The 24,011-nt window shown below is 44.7% G+C and overlaps 1 protein-coding gene across 1 annotated transcript in view; it reads right to left on the bottom strand.

Moving 5' to 3' along the window:
• LOC141145582 (cytochrome P450 2C29-like) overlaps window positions 1-24,011 on the bottom strand; it is an 88,967-nt gene that overhangs the window by 21,521 nt on the left and 43,435 nt on the right. Inside the window, exons 5-7 of the mRNA XM_073632408.1 lie at window positions 17,637-17,797; window positions 17,026-17,199; window positions 753-894 (exon numbers count right to left, since the gene is read on the bottom strand). Coding sequence (XP_073488509.1) covers window positions 753-894; window positions 17,026-17,199; window positions 17,637-17,797 — 477 coding nt within the window. The remainder of the gene's footprint in view (window positions 1-752; window positions 895-17,025; window positions 17,200-17,636; window positions 17,798-24,011) is intronic.

Genomic DNA, 24,011 nt, shown 5'->3' with positions numbered 1-24,011 from the left:
TTTACTCCAGAGACAAAACAATAATCCTGCCACTTTATAAAACTTTGGTTCAGTCACATCTGGAGTATTCCATCCAATTCTGGTCACCAATCCTCAGGAGGGAGGTGCGGAAACTGGAGAGATTTCAGAGAAGAGCAACAAAGTTAATAAAGGGACTGGAGGACCTCAGTTACGAAGAACGACTACAAGCACTATAGTTATTCTCTCTGGAGAAGAGGGGGATATGAAAGCGATATACAAATACCTCAATGGTGATTCTGGCATAGGGAATAAACTATTCAGTCTCAGTCTCAGGGAGTGTAAGAAGACACAGGGTCACTGGATGAAACTGGAGGCGAAGCGGTTTAACCCTAAATGGCATAGGGGGGTTTTCATGGTCAGAGCGGTAAGGATGTGGAATTCACTTAATCAGTGGTGTCAGTGGGAAGAATTGATAGCTTTAAAAAACTCTTGCACGTGTATCTTAGAAAGCACAGTATACAGGGATACGGAAATGCGCACCTACACAGGTTGAACTGGATGAACTGGTGTCTTTGTTCAACTTTACCAACTATGTTTTTAAAAATAAAGTTCTCAATCTTCACTTAAATGTGTTTTTAGAGCACCTCCTAGTATCAACTTAAAAGTTGAGCTGCAGCCATTTTTTATCTGTGGTGTAGTGTTGGATGAGGTGGGCAAAGTTTTAAATATCTGACAGACAAACAAAACAAATTATTCTGAAAATACGTATGCCAGGGCTAATATGTGTTTACCTTGGACATCAGGATAGTGAGCCAAGAAGACCAGGCAGAATTTCAGGGTGCTAGCGGTGGTCTCAGAACCTGCTGCTAACAGACCCACCATCACCGACATCAGGCTGTCCTCACAGAAATCTGGGTCCTTCTCATGCTCCACCTGAGAAGACAGAGGGAGCAATAACATCAGCAGAAATGAGCAACAAACATGAGCCGAATACTACAGCAGGCTGCCAAGGCATTATAGTATATATTTATCTTTTATAGAAAAAAAGAGTACCCCCCAGTGTACACACAGGGACTTTAACGGAAACTCAGTATGCAAATTAATTAGAAAATATTTTAGTAAACATTGTTAAAAAGTTGCATACATCACCACACAGTAAAATAGTATAACAAAGCTGATTGGAAATGTAATTGTCTCCTGATACATTGACCGACGTGTTTCAGGACCTGTGAAGAGTCCTTTCCTCAGGGGCATTGCATGAGGAGTTCCATAGACCACAGGCAAATTTGTAGACGCACATCTCAGACCATTTGTTATGAGTCTCCCTTCCTACATCAAGGATACCATACATCTGCTTAAAAATCTAGAAGGTATTCATCTCTCCCCGGAAACAATGCTCGTGGCAATAGACATTAAGGCACTTTACAGCTCCACCCCCCCATCATCTGGGGATTGCAGCAGTTAAACATGTCCTGTCACAGTCTCACAAAGATGATTGGAAAGCTCATCAGTTTATTGCCTCGGCATTGGAATTTATCTTGTCTCACAACTTCTTTTCATTTGATGGTTCCCATTTCCTCCAGGTACAGGGGGGGCGATGAGGACATGCTGTGCCTCATTGTATGCCAACCTGTATCTGGGGGAATGGGAACTAAGGATGAGCCAAACACCCCCCCAGTTCGGTTCGCACCAGAACATGCGAACAGGCAAAGAACTCGGACGAACACACGTACACCGCTAAAGTCTATGGGACACGAACAGGAAAAATAAAAAATGCTAATTTTAAAGGTTTATATGAAAGTTATTGCCATAAAAAGTGTTTGGGGACCCGGGTCCTGCCCCAGGGGACATGTATCAATGCAAAACATTTTTTTAAAAACTGACATTTTTTAGGGAGCAGTGATTTTTTTTAATGCTTAAAGTGAAACAATAAAAATGAAATATTCCTTTAAATAGCATGCCTGGGGGGTGTCTATAGTATGCCTGTAAAGTGGCGCATTTTTCCATGTTTAGAACAGTACCTCAGCAAAATGACATTTCTAAAGGAAAAATTGCTGTTATATAGCTGAGTTCGGGGCAACCCGGTGATGTAAACAGGTGACCCCGCCCCCTCCGAGTGACCCCGCCCCCCTCTGACGCCACGAATTGCTGAGACCCGACAATTCGTTACAACCGCGATCAGTTTTAAAAGACTTTTTTCCTTTAGAAATGTCATTTTGCTGCGGTATTGGTCTAAACACGGGAAAACTGCGCCACTTTACAGGCATACTATAGACACCCTCGAGGCATGATATTTAAAGGAATATTTCATTTTTATTGCTTCACTTTAAGCATTATTAAAATTACAATCAACAATTCCGTCACCATGGGAGGCTCCCGCCGAGTGACGCTTCTTCTTGTTGACAGCTGTTATATAGCCGAGTTCGGGGCAACCCGGTGACGTAAACAGATAACCCCGCCCCCCTCTGACGCCACGGATTGCTGAGACCCGACAACTCATTACAGCCGCGATCAGTTTTAGATGACTTTTTTCCTTTAGAAATGTCATTTTGCTGCGGTACTGTTCTAAACACGGGAAAACTGCACTACTTTACAGGCATACTATAGACACCCCACAGGCACGATATTTAAAGGAATATTTCATTTTTATTGTTTCACTTTAAGCATTATTAAAATCACTGCTCCCGCAAAAACTGCCATTTTAAAAAAATGTTTTTATTGATACATGTCCCCTGGGGCAGGACTCAAGTCCCCAAACACTTTATGACAACTTGCATATAAGCCTTTAACATGAGCTCTTTTGGTTTTTCATGTTAGTGTCCCATAGACTTTAACAGTGTTCTGCGGCTTTCGAATTTGCCGTGAACACCGCATAATGTTTGTTGTTCGCCGAACAACCAAAGTTCGGCCCGAACTTATGGGAACGTTTCTTTTTGGCTAAAGAGGACCTTCTACCATTAACCAGTCATACTTCTACATGGTATCGCTATATTGACTACGTATTTATTATTTGGGAGGGCTCCTGTGAGGCCCTCAATGCCTTCATGTCAGCCATCAACAAAAACAATTTTAACTTGAGTTTACTATGTCCTGTAACAATACCATGATCACTTTTTTGGATTTGACAATCACCAAAAATAGGGATGGGAGTCTCTCCAGTGGTCTTTTTTGAAAGCCCACTACGGGAAACACAATCCTACACGCGACTAGTGTGCACTCCCAACCATTGGTCCAATCAATCCCCTGTAGCCAATATTTAAGGCTTAGAAAGAACTGCTCAACAGAGGACTCCTTTCGTCTGGAAGCAGACCAATCTAGACATGAGCTCCTTTTTTCAAATAAAAAATCAACAAAACCACAAACTACTCGCCTAATTACAAAGTATAATAAACAACATAGGCAGATCAGGAAAATACTGTATAAACATTGGCACATACTACAGATAGACCCCACTCTTAGTCCTCATATACCACCCTATCCAGCAATTACTTATCGTAAAGCAAAATCAATAAAGGACCAATTAGTACAAAGTGAATTCATGGGATCATTTATATCAGAACCATGCAAGCTCTTAGGCACATTTACATGTGGAGAATGCATATATGTCAATATACGAACACAGAAATCGAATATCACATTGCCGAATGGTCAAATCTTTAGACCTCAACGCAAATTGTAAAATTATAGAAGTTGTATATTTACTAACATGCCAATGTAAAAGCTTTTACATTGGTAATACCAAATTGGAGTTCCGGAAATGTGCAGGCTTGAATAGTCAACTTAGTTTTCGACCATTCTTGGAGGGATTTGTATCAGGGGTCTGTGGAAAGGATGTATAGTGCACGCCCTTTTATGGTTTTCATGATCCCTGTAGAGAGCGCTTTTTAAAAATTTGAGATCGATTAATATGCTTGGTTGTTAGTGGATCACGCTGCTCAAACAGTGACCTGGAACGTGCATTTGTATGCGGCGCATGCGCACTGGCCAGATCCACCCAATGTGCATGCCCCAATGTTTTCTCTATAGGACTCGACACTAGGACAATGACTCCTCCCCATCTATGACGCGATCGTCCTGGCGGCAGGAGGAGTAGTACGCCCACCACCTATGCACTCTACTTTCCGGGGCGCAGTACTGCATGTGCGGGGCGTCTCGTCTCGTATATATAGGGAGATGGCTGCCTGTCAAAGACGCCGCCATCCCATCCCATCCTGTATCGGGCTACCACACAGAAATTCCTGTTCACATCTAAAGGTTAGTAGGTAGTGATTAGCTGCAGGTGTCTCCTTTGTTGGCAATATACAAACCCCCTGATATTTCTATAGAAAATAGGATCAGCATGATGTGGACTCTTTATGTTATACTGCTGTATCCATGACTCTGTATGGATTAGTAAGAAGCTATAGTCTGAATACAGATTGCAACCCTATAATATAGAAAAAGTATTTTACTGCGCTATTCTAATGTATAAGAATGACCTCAAAAATGGGAAAAAATAGGTGCAACTCTAATGTGAGACACACACAATAAACTAAACCAAAAAGAAAAAGCTGCGCTGTATGCTTATTACAAACAAAAAAAAGTGATTTATAAGTAATTAATCTGATATAATAGAGATGTAAAATCTTTGTGTAACCCAGTATTACATAAATGATAAACGTAACACAAGTGAAGTATACAAAAAAAAATATATAAAAATGACACAATGAAGGCTACAAGAGTTCTCCAAATGTCCAATCTACTCCAATGGATTGTTAAAAAGACGTATGGTTCATAATGATAGTTCAAGTGATGGTTCCTCAACCCTCTATTCTGTAGTGACATATAATCACGACACCCAAGAAGATGTCATAGGGTATGACAGGAAAGATCCTCCACCAGTAATAATACTGCCGCTTACCAGCTTGTTAGATCTCTTGTTTAGGGATATCACAAGTGCCTGTGGCTTTTTTTCCCAGCCCCGGGTCTCTGTGCTTGAATAGCTAGATGTTCCCAGACACTCTGCTCAGGATGTCCTCAGTGCAACTGGCATCGCTCATTCCCCATGTAAGGATATAAAGGCTTCCATAGTGCAATTCGTTTAAAAGCATTTATTATTAAAACAAGCAGTAATACACTTACAATTTAGCCGTGGATATAAAGCGTTTTCTAGTAAAAATCGAGCCGGCCGGCTCTCAATTGCTGCCCGTTGCTTCCGGGACTAGTGCGGTATGTGGTGATGTCAGCACGCCGCTCCTCCCTATGCTGTTTCGTCACAGATGAGGTCTTCCAGGGGCACATATAATATAGGGGATGCTTTGTAGGAGGTTTTTTTACTTGTTGCCCCATTGAAATATTGAGGTCCATATAGCTATTTTATGCATGAATATATGGTGACACCTGTGGATGTGGTCACCTAATTTTGAATACACAATAATGCTTGGATTCTCATATACAGTTGTGCTCAAAAGTTTGCATACCCTGGCAAAAATTGTGAAATGTTGGCATTTATATTGAAAATATAACTAATCATGCCAAAAAAAGATTTTATTCAAGGATAGTGATCACAAGAAGCAATTTATTATCACATAGTTTTTTGGCTCCTTTTAAAATCATAATGATAACAGAAATCACCCAAATGGCCCAAGTGCAAATATGCAAAGTAAACTAATATGTGTAATTATATATACTGTGCAAACCTGCAGTTAAACTAACACATATGTGAATATTTTATATGTGAATAAATCAAAAATATGTTATAAAAACAAATTAATAAGTGGTATATATTATCAACACTATAAAGTGCAATGTGTGTGTGTGTGTGCAAATATGCATATGTAAACTGTGACACCAAATATTATAAGTAGTAAATTCCAAAATTAATACGTTAATTCTCCTAATATAATTCAAAGTGCCAGTATAATTTCCCTGCAAAAATGTTTGTGCAATGTTATTTATACATATAATGGCTCTTCAAGCCAATTAAACACCCAGTGTTCAAAAAAAAAAACGTGAGTCCTTCACCAATCTCACCAATATCAACTTGTGTTAGAGATTGTAGACTTTTTCAATAAGTTCCAATCACTGCTCCGCTGTGTTGTCTCAATCACAGGCACACCTTGCCACGGAGTGTGTAATGAGCGAGGGGAAGGAAGGAAAAATGCTTCTCATAGCGTGATATAGTTCAAACAGGCAATTAATAAAAGCAACACTGATTTTCGTTAACATATTTCAAGTGCCCGTCTGGCACTAAGGATGACACGCTCAGCTCAGATGATCATTATATGCTTCGGTTGTATCAAATAACATGGGCTCCAACCATACACCATGCTATGTTGTCAACGTCTCTGTCTCACTCGACGTACGTTTCTGATTGAGGTCTTCATGGAGTGGCAATCCCTTGGGACGAAGGCCTTTAGCTGTAGGCAGAGCCCCAGTTGATCAGAGGAGTACACACCAATGCTGCAGCCTAGGCAGTGGGGGAGATAATTTGGCATGTGTGTGGGTGGACGCATCCATCTCTGCCAGCTTCCTGTCGGTTCAGTGACAATTGGGGGTCACCTTCATTGCCCTCAGTGCAGATCCTACTGCATCACATCACGGCAAGGTGTGTGGCTGGGAGTCTCCACCTGAGTACAGATTCTGCAGGAGCCTGCTCTAGAGTCGATTCCCTTCAGCCTGGTGTTGTTTGGATTAGTAATGTGCAGAAGCCCACCCTCTAGACACCGTAAAGACACTGCATGAGGACACCTTTACCCAATTGTTTGGAACCAAAGTTCTAATAAGGAGACACTTTGCACCTGCTATTTACAGTATTGGAACTATTATACCAGAGTCTCTCTTTCTGGGCCCTTGTTAAGCTAGCTGAAGACACAGAATCTCTACACCACAAGAACTTCTCTACTCCTCCCCCACTTAAAGGACTTGGTGCATAGTGTCTGCACCCATAAAAGGGAAAACCTTCCCAAAAGTACCAGTGTTACCTTTTTGGCTGGTTCTAGATTTATGTCACAGAGTTTATTGGGCCTGTGGCATCAGGGATTGAAAGTGAGTAGTTTAATATATAAAAAGGTCACTCTCCTTCCTGTTCACACGCAGCCTCACTTCCAGGTTTAACTGATTACATTTTTCAGCTTAATGTAATTTTACTTGCAATATATTTCTGTGTTAGTTGTGATAGTGTAAAACTAGAAAATATTATCTGTCAAGTTATTACACCGGAGCACAAGTGACATTGCTATACTGGAACTTCTATGATAAATACTTGTAGCATATTCCCCTGTGCAAACTGGAGCTGGAGCTGGAGATCTGGGGAATTGGGGCTGAGAAATCCCCCTATAATGGCTGCATCCCAATCAAGATCACCTTTAGGCCATCTGTGGCCAGGAAGACAGACATTTGACACATTGGGTGTGGTGTGCCCTCGACCCCCAGGGGCTGAACAAAATTCTATGCTCATTGGCACCAACACCGACTTGGTGAGGAGGCTAGTGATTCCGTTGGCAGAGGAGGAAGATTCGGGGCTTAGAAGAATACACCCTCAACTACATAAAGCCTTTAAGCAAGTGGTTCACGAACAGAGCACCCCAGTTAAAGGGGTAGGAAAACGATGGGGGCTGGAAGCCAAAGAGAAGGTGTTGCAGCCGGATGAGATAGTCTATATGAAGGCTACCATCAAGTTGACTTGGGATCAGCCAGGCCCTTTTGTTGTTCTGGAGACGGACACATGACCGAGTGAAGCAGGGATGGCATTGGTTCCTGAGATAGTACCCACCAAAGCCTTGTCCCAGAACGGGGGGGTGCCAGTCAGTCTTCGGAATTTTTCACGGATCACCCAGTTATGCTAGGGGCCCATATGCTGATTGGGTGAGTGAGTTTAGATACCCTGATTACTACGGCAGAGACGGCTGGGAGGGAAGACAGTGGAGAACTGAGAGAAGAGATTCTTTCTTCCTCCAAAATGTTAGCTCCTGAGTGGCTGGGAAGAGTCTGAAATCAGTTGTCCAGGTGGGAGAAGATGTTCTTCAGGAACGACTTTGATGTGGGTTACACCAAGAGTGCTCAGCCCTGGAATCGGTTACAGGAGGACAAAGCCTTCCATGAGAGAGCCCGGTGAGTGCCACTTACTAACCTGGAAGACCCCAGGGAGCAGCTGGCGGAGCTGAAAGTGAGGAGTCATCCGGGAGTCCAGAAGCCCTCATGTTTCACCTATCGTGGTGGTGAGAAAGAAGATAGGAATGCTACGAATGTGCATTGACTTCCGCACGTTGAACAGAAGGACTATCCCTGATCTATACATCACCCCCTGTATTGAAGATGCCCTTCAGTGCCTGTCCAGGGCAAGGTGGTTTAGTGTGCTGGACCTGAAGACCGGTTACTACCAGATCCCTATGCACCCTGATGATAGGGAGAAGATGGCTTTTATCTGTCCACTGGGGTTCCATGAAATCAACAGGATGCCCCAGGGATCGTTGAGGGCTCCAGCCATGTTCCAGTGGCTGGTGGAGTGTACGGTCATTGACATGCACTTGATTGAGGTCTTGGTGTACTTGGACAACATTATTGTCGTCAGGAGGACCCTGGAAGAACATGAAGAAAGGCTTGAGAAAGTCTTTGAGAGGCTTCATGAAGAGGGGCTGAAGTTGTCGTTAGAAAAGTGCCAGTTCTACCAAACCTCTGTCACCTACCTGGGACACGTCATCTCTGCTCAGGGCATCGCTACAGACCTGAAGAAGCTGGAGGTGGTAACTACTTGGGTCCGGATGAGGACTGTGACAGAGCTGCGATCTTTCCTTGTATTCTGCTCCTATTACCAGAGGTTCATGGAGAACTTTGCGAAGATTGCCCGGCCACTTAACAAGCTGTTCTAGGCTGAGGTGGAGGATGAAGGCTAAAAGCTGAGTCAGGCAAGGTAAGGGGCTTGAAGACCTAGGGAGTCTATACAAGAGCAATGGACTCTCCACTGTGAAAAAACTTTTCAACACCTCAAGAGAAGCCTCACAGAAGCACCAGTGTTGGCCTATGCAGACCAAGCCAAGCCCTATGAGCTTTATGTGGATGCTAGGGACTGGGTGGAGTTCTGTACCAAGAACAGGAAGGTGGACTCAGGCCCATAGCATATGTGAGTTGGAGCTTGACTCACTAGGAGAAGAACTATCCTGAGCATAAGCTGGAGTTTCTAGCTCTGAAGTGGGCTATAGTGGACATATTGAAGGACTTACTGTACGGAGCCTTTTTCGTGGTCAAGACGGATAACAATCCTTTTAGTACTTGTTGTCCTCAGCCAAGCTAGATGCAACTGGGTACCGATGGTTGGTGGTCCTGTCTGGGTTTCAGATCAGCCTTAAGTACCGGCATGGGTCAGGAAACAAAGGAGTTTGATGCTTCATCATGGAGGCCTCACAGATCAGTCAGAAAGTCAGAAGACTGGACCTTTGTGACCTTGAAAGGAGTGCAAGCTCTCTGTCAGGGCATTGCCCAGACACTCAAAGGAGCTGTCAGAGTCAAACACATAGAAGCCAATCCTTCTGGCATACCAAAGTGTTTTTGTGACTTGACCCAAGTGAGAAGTGAAGAGCTTCCTCAGTTGTCATGGGAGATCTGAAGAAAGATCAGAGTTAGGATTTGCTGTGTTGGTTAAATGTGTAAGCATTGACCAAACGGAACTCTGGTCTACTGCTGAAGTTAGGTTGCATTGACTTTCTGTGCCTGGAACCCGATGCGGGTTTGAGAAGAAATTTTTTGGTGGTGACCGATCACTTTACCCAATACGCTCAAGCCTATCCCACCAAAGACCAACAGGCCACCACAGTGGCGAAAAAAGTATTAGTGGAAAAATTATTTGTGCACTATGGCCTGTCTGCGCAAATACATTCGTATCAGGGCAGAGACTTCGAGAGCAAACTTGTGCGCCAGCTATGCCAGCTGCTGGGCATAAAAAAAATCCAGAACCTCTCCAACACCTCTCAACATCTGCAGTAAGTTTATTTCCCTCTAGTGCTCAGTCTGAGCATTGTGTGATCATTTTCTAAGGGCAGCAGCAAGCAGAGACCTCACATGAGAACAGAGGCTCTTGGGATCTGTAGTCTGTGGAAGCCAGGATTCGCACTATTGCAGACTACAAGTTCCAGCCAGCTGGGAGGAAGAACAGTAAGACAAGTATATGCACAAAGAACTGAACACAATTTATCCCATAGGTAATGAGGCCTATAAATGAAAAAGGGGAGGGGGGGAAGAGTGGGGAAGGAATACAATGATATATATGTAAATGTCCAACAGGTATGGAAGAAAAGTCCACAGACCATAAGGAGGGTGTAGAGATCCTCCGCTCAGGGCAGCTGTCATATGGGAACAGAAACCATGTTCCAGAATACTGTTGATAAACAAAAGGTAGAGGCCCCTCTGGGTGCAGAAGTTTAACGTAGGCCTGCGAGTGCACGTAGGCCTGCGAGTGCAAGTAGGCCTGCGAGTGCACGTAGGTCTGCGAGTGCACGTAGGTCTGCAAGTGGCCTGCGAGTGCACATAGGTCTGCGAGTGGTCTGCGAGTGCACGTAGGTCTGCGAGTGGTCTGCTAGTGCATGTAGGTCTACGAGTGGTCTGCGAGTGCACATAGGTCTGCGAGTGCACGTAGGTCTGCGAGTGGCCTGCGAGTGCACATAGGTCTGCGAGTGCACGTAGGTCTGTGAGTGGTCTGCGAGTGGCCTGTGAGTGCACGTAGGTCTGCGAGTGCACGTAGGTCTGCGAGTGCACATAGGTCTGTGAGTGGTCTGCGAGTGCACGTAGGTCTGCGAGTGGCCTGCGATTGCACGTAGGTCTGCGAGTGCACATAGGTCTGCGAGTACCTGTGTATTGTCTTGTTGTGTACCTGTGTATTGTCTTAGGTATTAGTGCCAGGAAGCTAGCTGTTAGGTAATTTGGACAGGGTATAATCCCCAATCCTCACTAAATTTAATAGGTACGATGCCCGGCGGGTGTGGAGAGGCGACTCTTTGTACATCTTGCTGCATGTATGAGTTCCTTGATCATCCCATCGAGGGCGAATACTGCTGTGCAAAATGTAAGCACATTGTTTCCCTGGAAGCCCAGGTTCTGAATCTGGGGAAGCAACTGTCAGCACTGAGAAGTCCCTCCATACTAAAGGAGAGCCAGGAACGTACATGGCAGGGGCCAGCACAGAGGCGGGTGGAGACAAAGAGGTGCAGGCACTAGCAAAGAGTAGATGGGTGACAGTCATGAAGTGTAGAGGGGGAAGTGCCAGGGAGGCCGACCCAGGACTGGAGCATCCCAATAAGTACGCTCCATTGAGTGACATTGGTGAAACCAGTCAGGGACCAGCACTGCTGGAGCTGAGGGACCCTCCTAGCTGCCGAGGGAAGAACTCCTCCAGTGAGAGTGGGGGAGCAGCGAAGGGAAAGGAAAGACAAATTCTGGTGGTAGGGGACTCAATTCTTAGAAGGACAGAGAGGGCAATCTGTAACCAAGACCTGAAGCACCGAACAGTATGTTGTCTACCAGGCGCTTGGGTTTGGCACATCTTGGATCTTGTGGACAGATTACTGGGAGGGGCTGGGGAAGACTCAGCTGTCATGGTGCATGTTGGCACCAATGACAAAGTCAGAGGCAGATAGAGTGTCCTAAAGAACGATTTTAGGGACTTAGGAGCTAAATTGAGGAAAAGGACCTCCAAGGTAGTATTCCCAGGAATACTACCGGTACATCGAGCCACACCAGAAAGGCAGAGGGAGATTAGGGAACTAAACAAGTGGCTGAAGAGCTGGTGTAGTAAGAAGGGGTTTGGGTTCCTGGAGGACTGGGCCGACTTCTCAGTCGATAACCGGTACTATAGAAGGGACGGACTGCACCTAAATGAGGAGGGTGCAGATCTTGCAGATCTGCTGGGAATGAAGATGGCCAAAAAGTTAGAGGGGTTTCTAAACTAGGCGATGGGGGGAAGGGTCCAGAGGTAGAGATAGTCAGCGTGGAAGATATTCCAGAGGGTAGTATTGGGGGCATTAGTGGTAGGTTGACCAAAGCACAAAAACACAAGGTAAGTATGGTAGCAAGACCTAGTTGCAATATCGAAACACCCAATACGAGGACAATATGCAACCGGTCTAAACTATGTGGCATGTTCACCAATGCCAGGAGCATGGCAGACAAGATGGGTGAACTAGAGATACTGTTGTACAAGGAGGATTTGGATTTTGTGGGAATTTCAGAGACCTGGTTCAACAGCTCTCATGATTGGCTGGCAAACATTCAAGGGTATATTCTTTACTGCAAGGATAGAGAGGGTAAAAAAGGGGGAGGGGTATGCCTATATATCAAGAATAATGTACAAGTGAATGTGAGAGATGACATCACTGAGGGAGCTAGGGAGGAGGTGGAATCCTTATGGGTAGAGCTCCAAAGTGATGAAGCTAAGGGGAAAATATTACTGGGATATAGGCCCCCTAACCTGAGGGAGGAAGTGGAGACAGATCTCCTTTCACAATTTGGATTGGCAGCAAGGATGGGAGAAGTTATCATAATGGGGGATTTTAACTATCCAGACTGGGCGGAGGGAACCGCGCATTCATTTAAGGCTCGCCAGTTCCTTAATGTCTTGCAGGACAATTTTATGGGTCAGATGGTAGATGCACCAACTAGAAATAAAACATTACTGGATCTACTGATTACCAACAATACAGACCTGATCACGGATGTGGAAATACGGGGCAATTTAGGTAACAGTGATCACAGGTCAATTAGTTTCAGTATAAATCACACAAATAGGAAACATAAAGGGAATACAAAGACACTTAATTTCAAAAGAGCCAACTTCCCTAAACTACAAACCTTGCTAAAAGGCATAAATTTGGATAAAATATTAGGAACAAAGAATACAGAGGAGAGATGGGTTTGCTTTAAGAGTATATTAAATAAGGGCATTAGCCAATGTATCCTATTGGGTAATAAATTTAAAAGGGCGAACAAAAGTCCTGGATGGCTTAACTCCAATGTAAAAATGCATATAAAAGCAAAGGAGAAGGCCTTCAAAAAATACAAGGTTGAGGGATCATCCTCAGCATTCAGACTTTATAAAGAATGCAACAAGAAATGTAAGGGTGCAATTAGGACGGCTAAGATAGAACATGAAAGACACATAGCGGAGGAGAGCAAAAAAAAATCCCAAGAAATTCTTTAAGTATGTAAACAGTAAAAAAGGGAGGACAGACCATATTGGCCCCATAAAGAATGAGGAAGGACATCTGGTTACAAAAGATGGGGAGATGGCGAAGGTATTGAATTTATTCTTCTCCTCAGTCTTCACAAGTGAATCGGGGGGCTTCAGTAACCAAAACTGCAGTGTTTATCCACATGACACAACACAGGAAGCACCTCCATGGTTAACAGAGGACAGAATTAAAATTAGACTTGAGAAACTTAACATTAATAAATCACCGGGACCTGATGACTTGCATCCGAGGGTACTTAGGGAACTCAGTCAAGTGAATGCCAGACCGTTGTTCCTAATTTTTACAGACAGTCTACTGACTGGAATGGTACCAGCTGATTGGAAAAAAGCCAATGTAGCACCAATATTTAAAAAAGGGCCGAAAATACATCCCTGGGAATTACAGACCAGTTAGCCTAACATCAATAGTATGTAAACTCTTGGAGGGGATGATAAGGGACTATATACAAGATTTTAGTCATGAGAACGGTATCATTAGCAGTAATCAGCATGGATCCATGAAGAATTGTTCTTGCCAAACCAATCTACTAACCTTCTATGAGGAGGTGAGTTGCCATCTAGATAAAGGAAGGCCCATAGACGTTGTGTATCTGGATTTTGCAAAAGCATTTGACACAGTTCCCCATAACTGTACAAAATAAGGTCCGTTGCCATAGACCATAGGGTGAGTACATGGATTGAAAACTGGCTACAAGGGCGAGTTCAGAGGGTGGTGATAAATGAGGAGTACTCGGAATGGTCAGGGGTGGATAGTGGGTTTCCCCAGGGTTCTGTGCTGGGACCAATCCTATTTAATTTGTTCATAAACAACCTGGAGGATGGGATATACAGTTCAATCTCTGTATTTGCAGATGATACTAAGCTAGGCAGGGCAATAACTTCTCCGCAGGATGTGGAAACCTTGCAAAAAGATCTGAACAAATTAATGGGGTGGGCAACTACATGGCAGATGAGGTTCAATGTAGAAAAATGTAAAATAATGCATTTGGGTGGCAAAAATATAAATGCAATCTATACACTGGGGGGAGAACTACTGCGGGAATCTAGGATGGAAAAGGACCTGGGGGTCCTAGTAGATGATAGGCTCAGCAATGGCATGCAATGCCAATCTGCTGCTAACAAAGCAAACAGAATACTGGCATGCATTCAAAAGGGGATCAACTCCAGAGATAAAACGATAATTCTCCCACTCTACAAGACTCTGGTCCGGCCGCACCTAGAGTATGCTGTCCAGTTCTGGGCACCAGTCCTCAGGAAGGATGTACTGGAAATTGAGCGAGTACAAAGAAGGGCAACAAAGCTAATAAAGGGTCTGGAGGATATTAGTTATGAGGAAAGGTTGCGAGCTCTGAACTTATTCTCTCTGGAGAAGAGACGCTTGAGAGGGGATATGATTTCAATATACAAATACCGTACTGGTGACCGTACAATAGAAATAAAACTTTTTCGCAGAAGAGAGTTTAACAAGACTCGTGGCCACTCATTAAAATTAGAAGAAAAGGAGGTTTAACCTTAAACTACGTAGAGGGTTCTTTACTGTAAGAGCGGCAAGGATGTGGAATTCCCTTCCAAAGGCGGTGGTCTCAGCGGGGAGCATTGATAGTTTCAAGAAACTATTAGATAAGCACCTAAATGAACGCAACATACAGGGATATACAATGTAATACTGACACATAATCACACATAGGTTGGACTTGATGGACTTGTGTCTTTTTTCAACCTCGCTTACTATGTAACTATGTAGCTATGTAACCACTTCCTGCCCAGCCTATAGTAGAATGACGGCCGGGCGGTGGTTCAGTTGTCCTGACTGGGCGTCATATGACGTCCAGCAGTATAACAGCCGCGCGCCCATGACAGACGCGAGTAGAGGAGAGCCGATTGGCGGCTCTCCTGACAGGGGGGTCTGAGCTGATTGTTTATTAATGCAGCCCCCCTCGGATGCCTACACTGGACCACCAGGGAAGCACCTAACATGTGGATGGCCAGGTACATTCCCCATGGCCATCCACATGTGCAAATTAATGCCCAACATATGCCAATCAGTGCCCACAAATGGGCACTGACTGGCACCTCTATGGCACAAATAAAATAAGTGATGCCCAGCAATGCCACCCATCAGTGCCACCCATCAGTGTCCATGAGTGCCACCTATCAGTGCCCATCTGTGCCCATCAGTGCTCATCCGTGCCACCTATCAGTGCCACCCATAAGTGCCCATCAGTGTCACCCATAAGTACCCATCAGTGCCGCCTACGAGTGCCCATCAGTGCCACCTATGAGTGCCTATCAGTGCCGCACACCAGTGCCACCTATCAGTGCCCATCAGTGCTGCCTATCAGTGTCACCTCATCAGTGCCACCTCATCGGTGTCCATCAGTGCTGCCTTATTAGTGCCTGTCAGTGCAGCCATATCAGTGCCCGCCATTGAAGAAGAAAACATACTTATTTACAAAAAATTTTAACAGAAACAGTATTGGAGCCATTATACTGGTATCTCTTTATGGGCCCCTGTTAAGCTAGCTGAAGACACAGAATCTTGACATCACAAGGACTTCTCCACACCTCCCCTACTTAAAAGACTTGGTGAATAATATCTGTACCTAATAAAGGGGAACCCTTCCCAAATGTACCATTTTGGTTGGTTCTAGATTTGTGTCACTGAGTTTATTGGGCCTGTGGCATCAGGGGTTGAAAGGGAGTAGTTTGATATATAAAAAAGTCACTGTCCTCCTTTTCACATCTGTGGTCGCAGCCTCGCTTCCAGGTTTAACCGATTACATCTTTCAACTTAAAGCTTAGTTTCACCCACAGTGCAGCCCTAAATGGATATTAATTTCTTTTTATTCTGTCGGAATACCTTTATTTTATATGTATCCGTGGCATTTCTGGTCCCGGCTGCCTAGGCGATGTCGTCATCAGGCGATTCCCTTGGACTCCTGTGATATCGGTATCCTGTGATATCAGAAGTCCAAGGGATCGCCTGATTCTCTTTTGATTGACGGGGTTGTCATAACAACGGGGCGGGAACTTCTGCTGCTGTCGCCATCGCTATGGCAACCTGCAATCAGCAAACTGCGCCACGCAGTGTCATCACTGCACAGGCGCGAGATCAAGTGGTGCATTCTGGGTAGCCAGCTGCACCTAATCCCAGAAATAGACATGAGAGGGCTTCAGATGCCCAGAACCGCGATAGCCCCTGCCTGCTTCCAAGATCAGGTAATTTTTTTTACAGATTAAAATAAAAACCACACATAGTTACATTTGCAACAGTATCCAAATAGGACTGTACAATCTGTGCCAATCATGGGGGTGCTTTTAGAAAAAAAAAAAAATTATTGTGACTGGAGCTCCACTTTAATGTAATTTTACTCGCAATACATTTCTGTGTTAATTGTGATAGTGTAAAACTAGAAAATAGTATCTGCCAAGTTGTTACTGCCTTATATGCTTAAAGATATCTAAAGTAAATCTATTTGGTAACTTTATTGCAGTTTGGTCTGTGTGATTGCATTACTAACTTTGAAACATGTCTGAACCCAGGGTGTCAGAGGTGATGGGAGACTTGGAGGGTTAGGACAATCTTTGGGGTCAGTCATCTCCCAGTGGTCCTCACGGGGGTGGCGCTACATATATAACATTGGCATATCTGGCAGGGTCGGCTTATTATATTTAAGCACCACACAGAACCATTTGCAGCAACCCCTGAAATCTCATCCTCTCCACTACAACCAATTACATTCACACGGCCATTCTCCAGAGCAGTGCTGTTTGTGATTAGCTGGGTTATGGCAATTTTGCCAATACTTATCAAGGACACTTCAAAAGATGAGGGTCAGTGTATTTACCTCTTTCATCTTCAGCAGGAAATAATCTATCAAATCTCGGGGGGCCTCAGGCTTCAGGGTGCGTTTGTGCTCCTTGATGTAATCTAGGACAAAGTTATACAGGTAGGAGTTTTCCTTAAAAGCAATCTTTGATATTACTGGCACCTTGAGCAGGAACGGAAATATGTTGCAGAGCTGTCCGTCAGAAACACAAGGAAAAAACAATTAAAGAGTTACAATGTAGGTCGGTGAAAAATAAAAATTACACACATGTACATCTCTCTACAATACATTCCCGCTTATATGTTTTAAAATAGATGTTGGATTTACATTAATTAATTTACTTTAACCTTAGTCTAAACTCTAAACCTAGCCAATAAATCTAAAATACCATATATTTCTAAAACTGGCATATCATTGAATTGAACAATGATAAAATAAATAGATAGAAAACTTTGCCAAAAACAACACTGACATTTTGAGTCAAATTTAAGCCAAGAAAACTTAGAAATGTGCACTACTGGTTTCCTTCAGTGACCATGGAGTAGTCTATGTATGTAGTAGTCTATGTGACCATGTAGTAGGTGCTAGTGGTAGAAAGGAAGACAAATCCACCAATGATGATAACCTACCATGTGCAATGGGGATGTAACATTCTTAATGTGTCGGGAGGTGTGAGACATCAGATCATGTAACTTTGGGTCTTTGTAGTCAAAATGTTCTCCAAACAACACTGAACTGATAATATTCCCAACAGCGCTGGCCATGATCTGTAGTGGATTGAATGGTTTTCCTGAAATAAGGAGAAAAATTAGGTGTCTTTTACAGCTAACATTTTTCTTTTACAACTTCTTTACACTTTTGAGATTGAAAAAATTTGTGCCATTAAAAAATGTCTGAGAGGGACAACTGTGCCACTGGGCCCATTTGGACCCATGGGGATAGAGTATAGTTCTGAGGCACTGCAACACTTTTAAATAAGAAACCTCTAGAGCTAAGCACACTTATGCCGTGTACACACGAGCAGACTATCGACGGACTGAACTCAGAAGGACTTTTTGACAGACTTTCGATGGAGTTCCGACGCAACGGACTTGCCTACACACGATCACACCAAAGTCCGATCGTTTCGAACGTGATGACATGCGACCGGACTAAAATATGGAAGTTCATAGCCAGTAGCCAATAGCTGCACTAGTGTCGGTTTTAGTGGGTCGGACCAGCATACAGACGAACAGATTTTTCAACCGGACTCGAGTCCGTCGAAAAGATTTGAAACATGTTTCAAATCTAAAGCCCGTCTGATTTTTCGACAGCAAAGGTCCGATGAAGCCCACACATGATCGGATTGTCCAGCGGATTCGTTCTGTCGGACCTTTGCTGTCGAAAAGTCCGGTCGTGTGTACAAGGCATTAGACTTGACTACTGCAAACCTTTTTTTGTGGAAGAGAGATTGTGTTTAACTAGGTACTTAGTCTAGCTCTGAGGTAGACCAGATCTTGAGGGTGACCTAAGGTTAAATATCAAGCCGAAGTCAGTCAGGGTCCGAATGGTTACTTCTCTGGACGTGATTAGATTTCATTTGGAATGAGCCAGATGTAACAGATCAAGGAGATATTGGTGGATTTCCATGTTCCATTTTCATTTTAAATTTCCATGAATGCCTCTAAGAAATAGTTTAGAGTACTCATAGTTCAGAAATGTTCTCCATCCAGACCTGCCCTAAAACCTGCAGGACTTATCTGATCTTGCATGGCCTGGATGGCCATCCCTTCAAATGAGCTTGGTGGATTCAGGCTCAGTGGAGTATGTAGCCTTAGGTTTTCACTGGAATGCCCTTCCAGGTTTATAGGATTTTTACAGTTTATTCTGGGGCTCGTCTTCTGGCCTGGAGTTCTGTTGCTGTAAGGTAGTCTTTGGTCCTGCAGAATAATTGAAGACTTCCCCCAGTAGCCTTATTGATATTCTCCAACTTTAGAGGCTCACTGAACAAAGAGCAGCCTTTAAAGGGTATTTCACATCACCATTGTTTTGAGGATGAGTCCACCACTCACAGCTTGAGCCAGAGCACCCATTTGGCTGTCATGTACCAGAGCATTGTTCTGGCACACAAATGTACAATGTTGATGGTTGGTTCTCCAACAAAGCGAGACACAAGTCTGATGTCTTTCAGGGCCACCACTGTATCCCGTTTAGGACAGAGCGCCTCCCAAAACTGCCAGCTCAACATGATTGGTCCAAACCTCCTTTGGCCATTGATGTAAGGTCAACCAGTGGATAGCAAGATCCACCTATGATGTAAATCTATATGGCATTTGAGAATATCCTTGAATGTGAATGCATCTTCTACAGAGAATGTAACATATCTGGCAAACCTTAAAAAGTCAGTGTAAATCAAGCATAGGGAAACTAAAATTCTAGAGTCTTCTTCTTTCAGCAGCAAACTGCATGTGCAACACCAACACAGCAGATTGACGCCAACTCTTCCCTACCATTATCTTAAAGGAGAAGTATACAGCTAGAGCTCATTTGGCTGTACTTTTCCTGTGGATCATAGGAGTGCAGTTAGTTATACACTCTTTTGATCCAAGAGTGTATAACTAACTGCGGGCTTATAGCGGGCTGAAGCCTGCTGTCGGCTGGCATCACAGAGCTGGACCAGGCTCTGGAAAGATCGCAACCATATTGTCGGGATCCACTCAAGAGCCTGGACCGGCACCTGACTTAGTGTCTCAGTGAGCTGCTGAGAGCCTGATCCAGCTACTCCCTCCACAGCTCAGCGCTCCAGTGAGTGCAGGGAGGGGGCAGAACATCCACCTAGGTAAGTATGATTTTAAAAAAGCAAAAACAAAACTTCTATTTTAAGTCTCCCGTCTTTCTGTGTTACGTCCAGTATTTGTACAATTAGCTCTCAAGCTTCTGATCAATCACAGGTAATATTGTCTTCTACACAACTTATGGTCTTCACCAGAATCTACTTATTTAAATATAAGATAAAATATTTATTGGTAACCTCCAAAATACCCAGCTTATCTTTGTGAGTATGGTCATCCCTAAAACATGAGAACCTCCCACATGTGTCTGAAATAAGTTCACGTCTGAGATGAGACAGCTGAGTGAGTTCAGACTAATGGCTACAATTATGCGTATAACAAGACTGATCATATTTTGGGAGATCTTACTTTTCACAACACTGCATCTAAAAACAAGACTATAAGCAGACTCGTACCACTTGAGGTGGACTTCCCAATGACTTTCAGGGCTGCATGAATAAATTAATATGTCACAGTAAACAGTACAGCATCGTGGGCTGCGGTCCGGATCCAGACCGAGTAACTTAAACTGTCCCAAACGGACTGCCATGGTCCCACCATTTAGGAGTCGGTTCTTTCTCTCTGCCTCCACTATTGTCACTTTCACAGCAAAGAGTGGGAGGCAGAACAGTTCCGCGCACAGAGCGGGAGGCACATCAGCACTAGATGACAGCCATCGAAATCAACTTTTCATTTTAACAAACTGGTGATTAGTTGCTACGATGCCAGGTGGTAGGAACGTGCAGAGCTATGATGTGAAGGAGGGGGCAGAGCTGCAGGGAGGCCTGTGAGATGAAAGGGGCAGAGCTGTGTGGGGCTGCAATGTGAAGGGGGGCCAGAGCTGTTGGGGGCTGTGAAGTGAAGGGGGCAGAGCTGAAGGGTACTGTGATGTGAAGGGGGGACAGAACTGCAGGGGGCTGTGATTTGAAGGTGGTCCAGAGCTGCAGGGGACTGTGATGTGAAGGAGGTCAGAACTGCAGGGGATTGTGATGTGAAGGGGGGCAGAGCTGCAGGGGACTGTGATGTGAAAGGGGTCCAGAGCTGCAGGGGACTGTGATGTGAAGGGGGTCCAGAGCTGCAGGGGACTGTGATGTGAAGGGGGTCAGAACTGCAGGGGGCTTTGAGGTGAAGGGGGCCAGAGATGCAAGGGGCTGTGATTTGAAGTAGGGGCAGAGTTGTGGAGGGCTGTGATTTGAACTAGGGGAAGAGCTGTGATGTGAAGGGAGAGCAGAGGACACCACTGTGGGGGGTTGCTGTGAAGGGGGGGGAGGCACCGCTGTGAAGAGGGGTTCAGAACACTGCTGTGAAGGTGAAACCGTGATGTGAGGAGGGGATTATAGAGGTCCAGCAGGCAATTGGAGTTCTTCAGTCTGGTAAGACACCGGGACCAGACGGCTACCTGGTGGAGTTCTACAAAACCTATACAGACCAACAGGCACCCCATTTGCACTTTTACTACTCTGAAGGACAAGGAAGGACTACCCCATTTATGTTGCAGGCAGTGATTGTAGTGATTTTAAGGAAAAGGATCCGACACAGTTTACCTCATACTATCCGATCTCTTTACTAAATGCAGATGCAAAAATATTTGCTAAGGTGCTTGCTGGGATACTGGGCACAGTTATTTACACGTTGGTGCATAATGATCAGATAGGCTTCATGCCAGGTAAAGGCACAGATATTAATAATCGCAGGTGGTTCACACACATTTCCGTTGCCACTAACCGGGATAACCCAGGTGTCGTGTTGTCCCTCGATGAGGAAAAAGCCTTTGATTTGGTTGAATGGGACTACCTGTGGGAGACAGACGTTCAGCTTTGGCCCTAATTTCATCTCCTGGGTTAGATGTTTATATAATGTAAGTCACCCTATGCACTTATAATGCTCTGTCTCCCTCATTTGCTCTCCACAGGGACACACATCAGGGCTGCCCTCTCTCACCAGGCCTTTTTACCCTGGCGATTGAATCCTTGGCCTGTCTGATCCGTTCCTCCGAGACAGTGCGGGGCTGCCCATGGGTGGTTAGGAGGAACATGTCTCCCTTTACACGGACGATACCCTGCTATATCTGGAGGACTGTGATGTTTCTCTTCGAGCAGCGCTTGATTCAAGCTTTATTCTGGAGTGTGCATAAATTGGGAGAAATTACTGCCTTTTCCTCTTACACCGGGTGCCCTTCCTGTTGTCCTTTTTGCCCCATCCAGTTGGTCTCTAAATTTAAATGTCTGGGGGTGGAGGTGCAGCGTGACCTTAATGCGTATGTTTCAGACAACATTCTTCTCCTTTTGCAACAAATGCAGATCAAGTGTACTGCCTGGACCTCTCTGCTCCTTAGCACTATTGGCCACGTTAATCTCCTTATAATGATTTTTCTACCTAAATTGCTCTACAGACCCCTATTCAAATTCTGCGATCCTTCTTTTATCATATAGACGGTTTTGTCTCCGCATTCCTCTTGGCGGTCTGGCGTTACCCAATTTCTTACTGTCCTACTGGGCGGTTGTTTTAGTTACAGTACGTTGGTGGTTCTCCCAGCCTAGGGATAACACGGTGGTGATCCTGGAGGCGGCTGTACAGGGCTCCCATCTAAACTCAGTAAACTTGTATACAGGGGGCTGACATCCAACCCAGCTAGTACAACCCCTATGAGGACAGCCCTGAGGGTTTGGAAACAAGCCAGTATCCAGTATGGTACAAATTCCACTTAGTATCCCTATACTCCGCTATGGGACAACCCTGCACACCCTCACCTGCTCACTGTGCCAGATCCTGTCATATGGGCTAGACATGGCCCATATGACAGAAATTTGCGAAATATAATACTATGGGGGACTCTCTTAGCCTTTGATGAAATTAAACGTACCCACAACTTACCTAATAGGATGTTCTTCCATTCTCTACAACTGTGGCACGCGGTTGCTACTCAATTCCCAACTTACCCAACCATTAAGACTGACCCTTGGGAAAGTATGTTAATAGAGGAGGGCCTACCTAAACCTCTGTCCTCTCTCTCCCTTGACCACTGGGAGGACTGCCTTTTGCAATATGTTCCTATTAGGGATGAGCTTCGAGTTCGACTCATTTTCGACTCGAACATCGGCTGTTCGCAAGTTCGCCGAACAGCGAACAATTTGGGGTGTTCGCGGCAAATATGAATGCCGCGGAACACCCTTTAAAAGTCTATGGGAGAAATCAAAAGTGCTAATTTTAAAGGCTTATATGCATGGTATTGTCATAAAAAGTGTTTGGGGACCTGGGTCCTGCCCCAGGGGAACATGTATCAATGCAAAAAAAAGTTTTAAAAACGGCTGTTTTTTCGGGAGCAGTGATTTTAATAATGCTTAAAATCAAACAATAAAAGTGTAATATCCCTTTAAATTTCGTACCTGGGGGGTGTCTATAGTATGCCTGTAAAGGGGCGCATGTTGATGAAGAAGAGAAGATGAAGAAGAGAAGAAGATGAAGAGAAAAGCGGGAGCCTCCCTCCATGCCATGGATGCGGAGCGGCCCGAGGAGAAGAAGGAAAGAAGACGCTGGACGAGAACACCGGAGGAAGAACCAGAAGAGCCAGAAGAACCAGAAGGAGAAGAAGATGGAGGAAGAAACCGAAGAAAGATAGAAGATAGAAGAAAGAAGAAGCATTTAAAATAAAGGAATTGTCAAAAACTGTCTCTTGTCATTAACATTTTTGACAGTTTTTTAGTGAAATGGTAGGGGTACTTTTGTACCCCTTTACCATTTCACACAGGGGGGAGGGCCGGGATCTGGGGGTCCCCTTGCTAAAGAGGGCTTCCAGCTTCCGATAAGCCCCCATGCCCGCAGACCCCCACAACCACCGGCCAGGGTTGTGGGGATGAGGCCCTTGTCCTCATCAACATGGGGACAAGGTATTTTGGGGGGCTATCCCAAAGCACCCTCCCAATGTTGAGGGCATGTGGCCTGGTACGGTTCAGGAGGGGGGGCTGCTCTCTCGTCCCCCCTCTTTTCCTGCAGCCTGCCAGGTTGCGTGCTCGGATAAGGGTCTGGTATGTATTATTGGGGGGACCCCACACCGTTTTTTTTTTTATTTTGGCGGGGGGTTCCCCTTAATATCCATACCAGACCTGAAGGGCCTGGTATGGAATTTAGGGGGACCCCCCACGTCATTTTTTTTATTTTGGTTCGGGGTTCCCCTGTAGGGAATGAACTTCTATG

The sequence above is a fragment of the Aquarana catesbeiana genome, linkage group LG05 (assembly GCF_042186555.1).
Source record: "Aquarana catesbeiana isolate 2022-GZ linkage group LG05, ASM4218655v1, whole genome shotgun sequence".
Lineage (NCBI taxonomy): Eukaryota > Metazoa > Chordata > Amphibia > Anura > Ranidae > Aquarana > Aquarana catesbeiana.
Note: the sequence above shows the minus strand (reverse complement) of the source record. Positions and strands in the feature narration are given on the sequence as shown.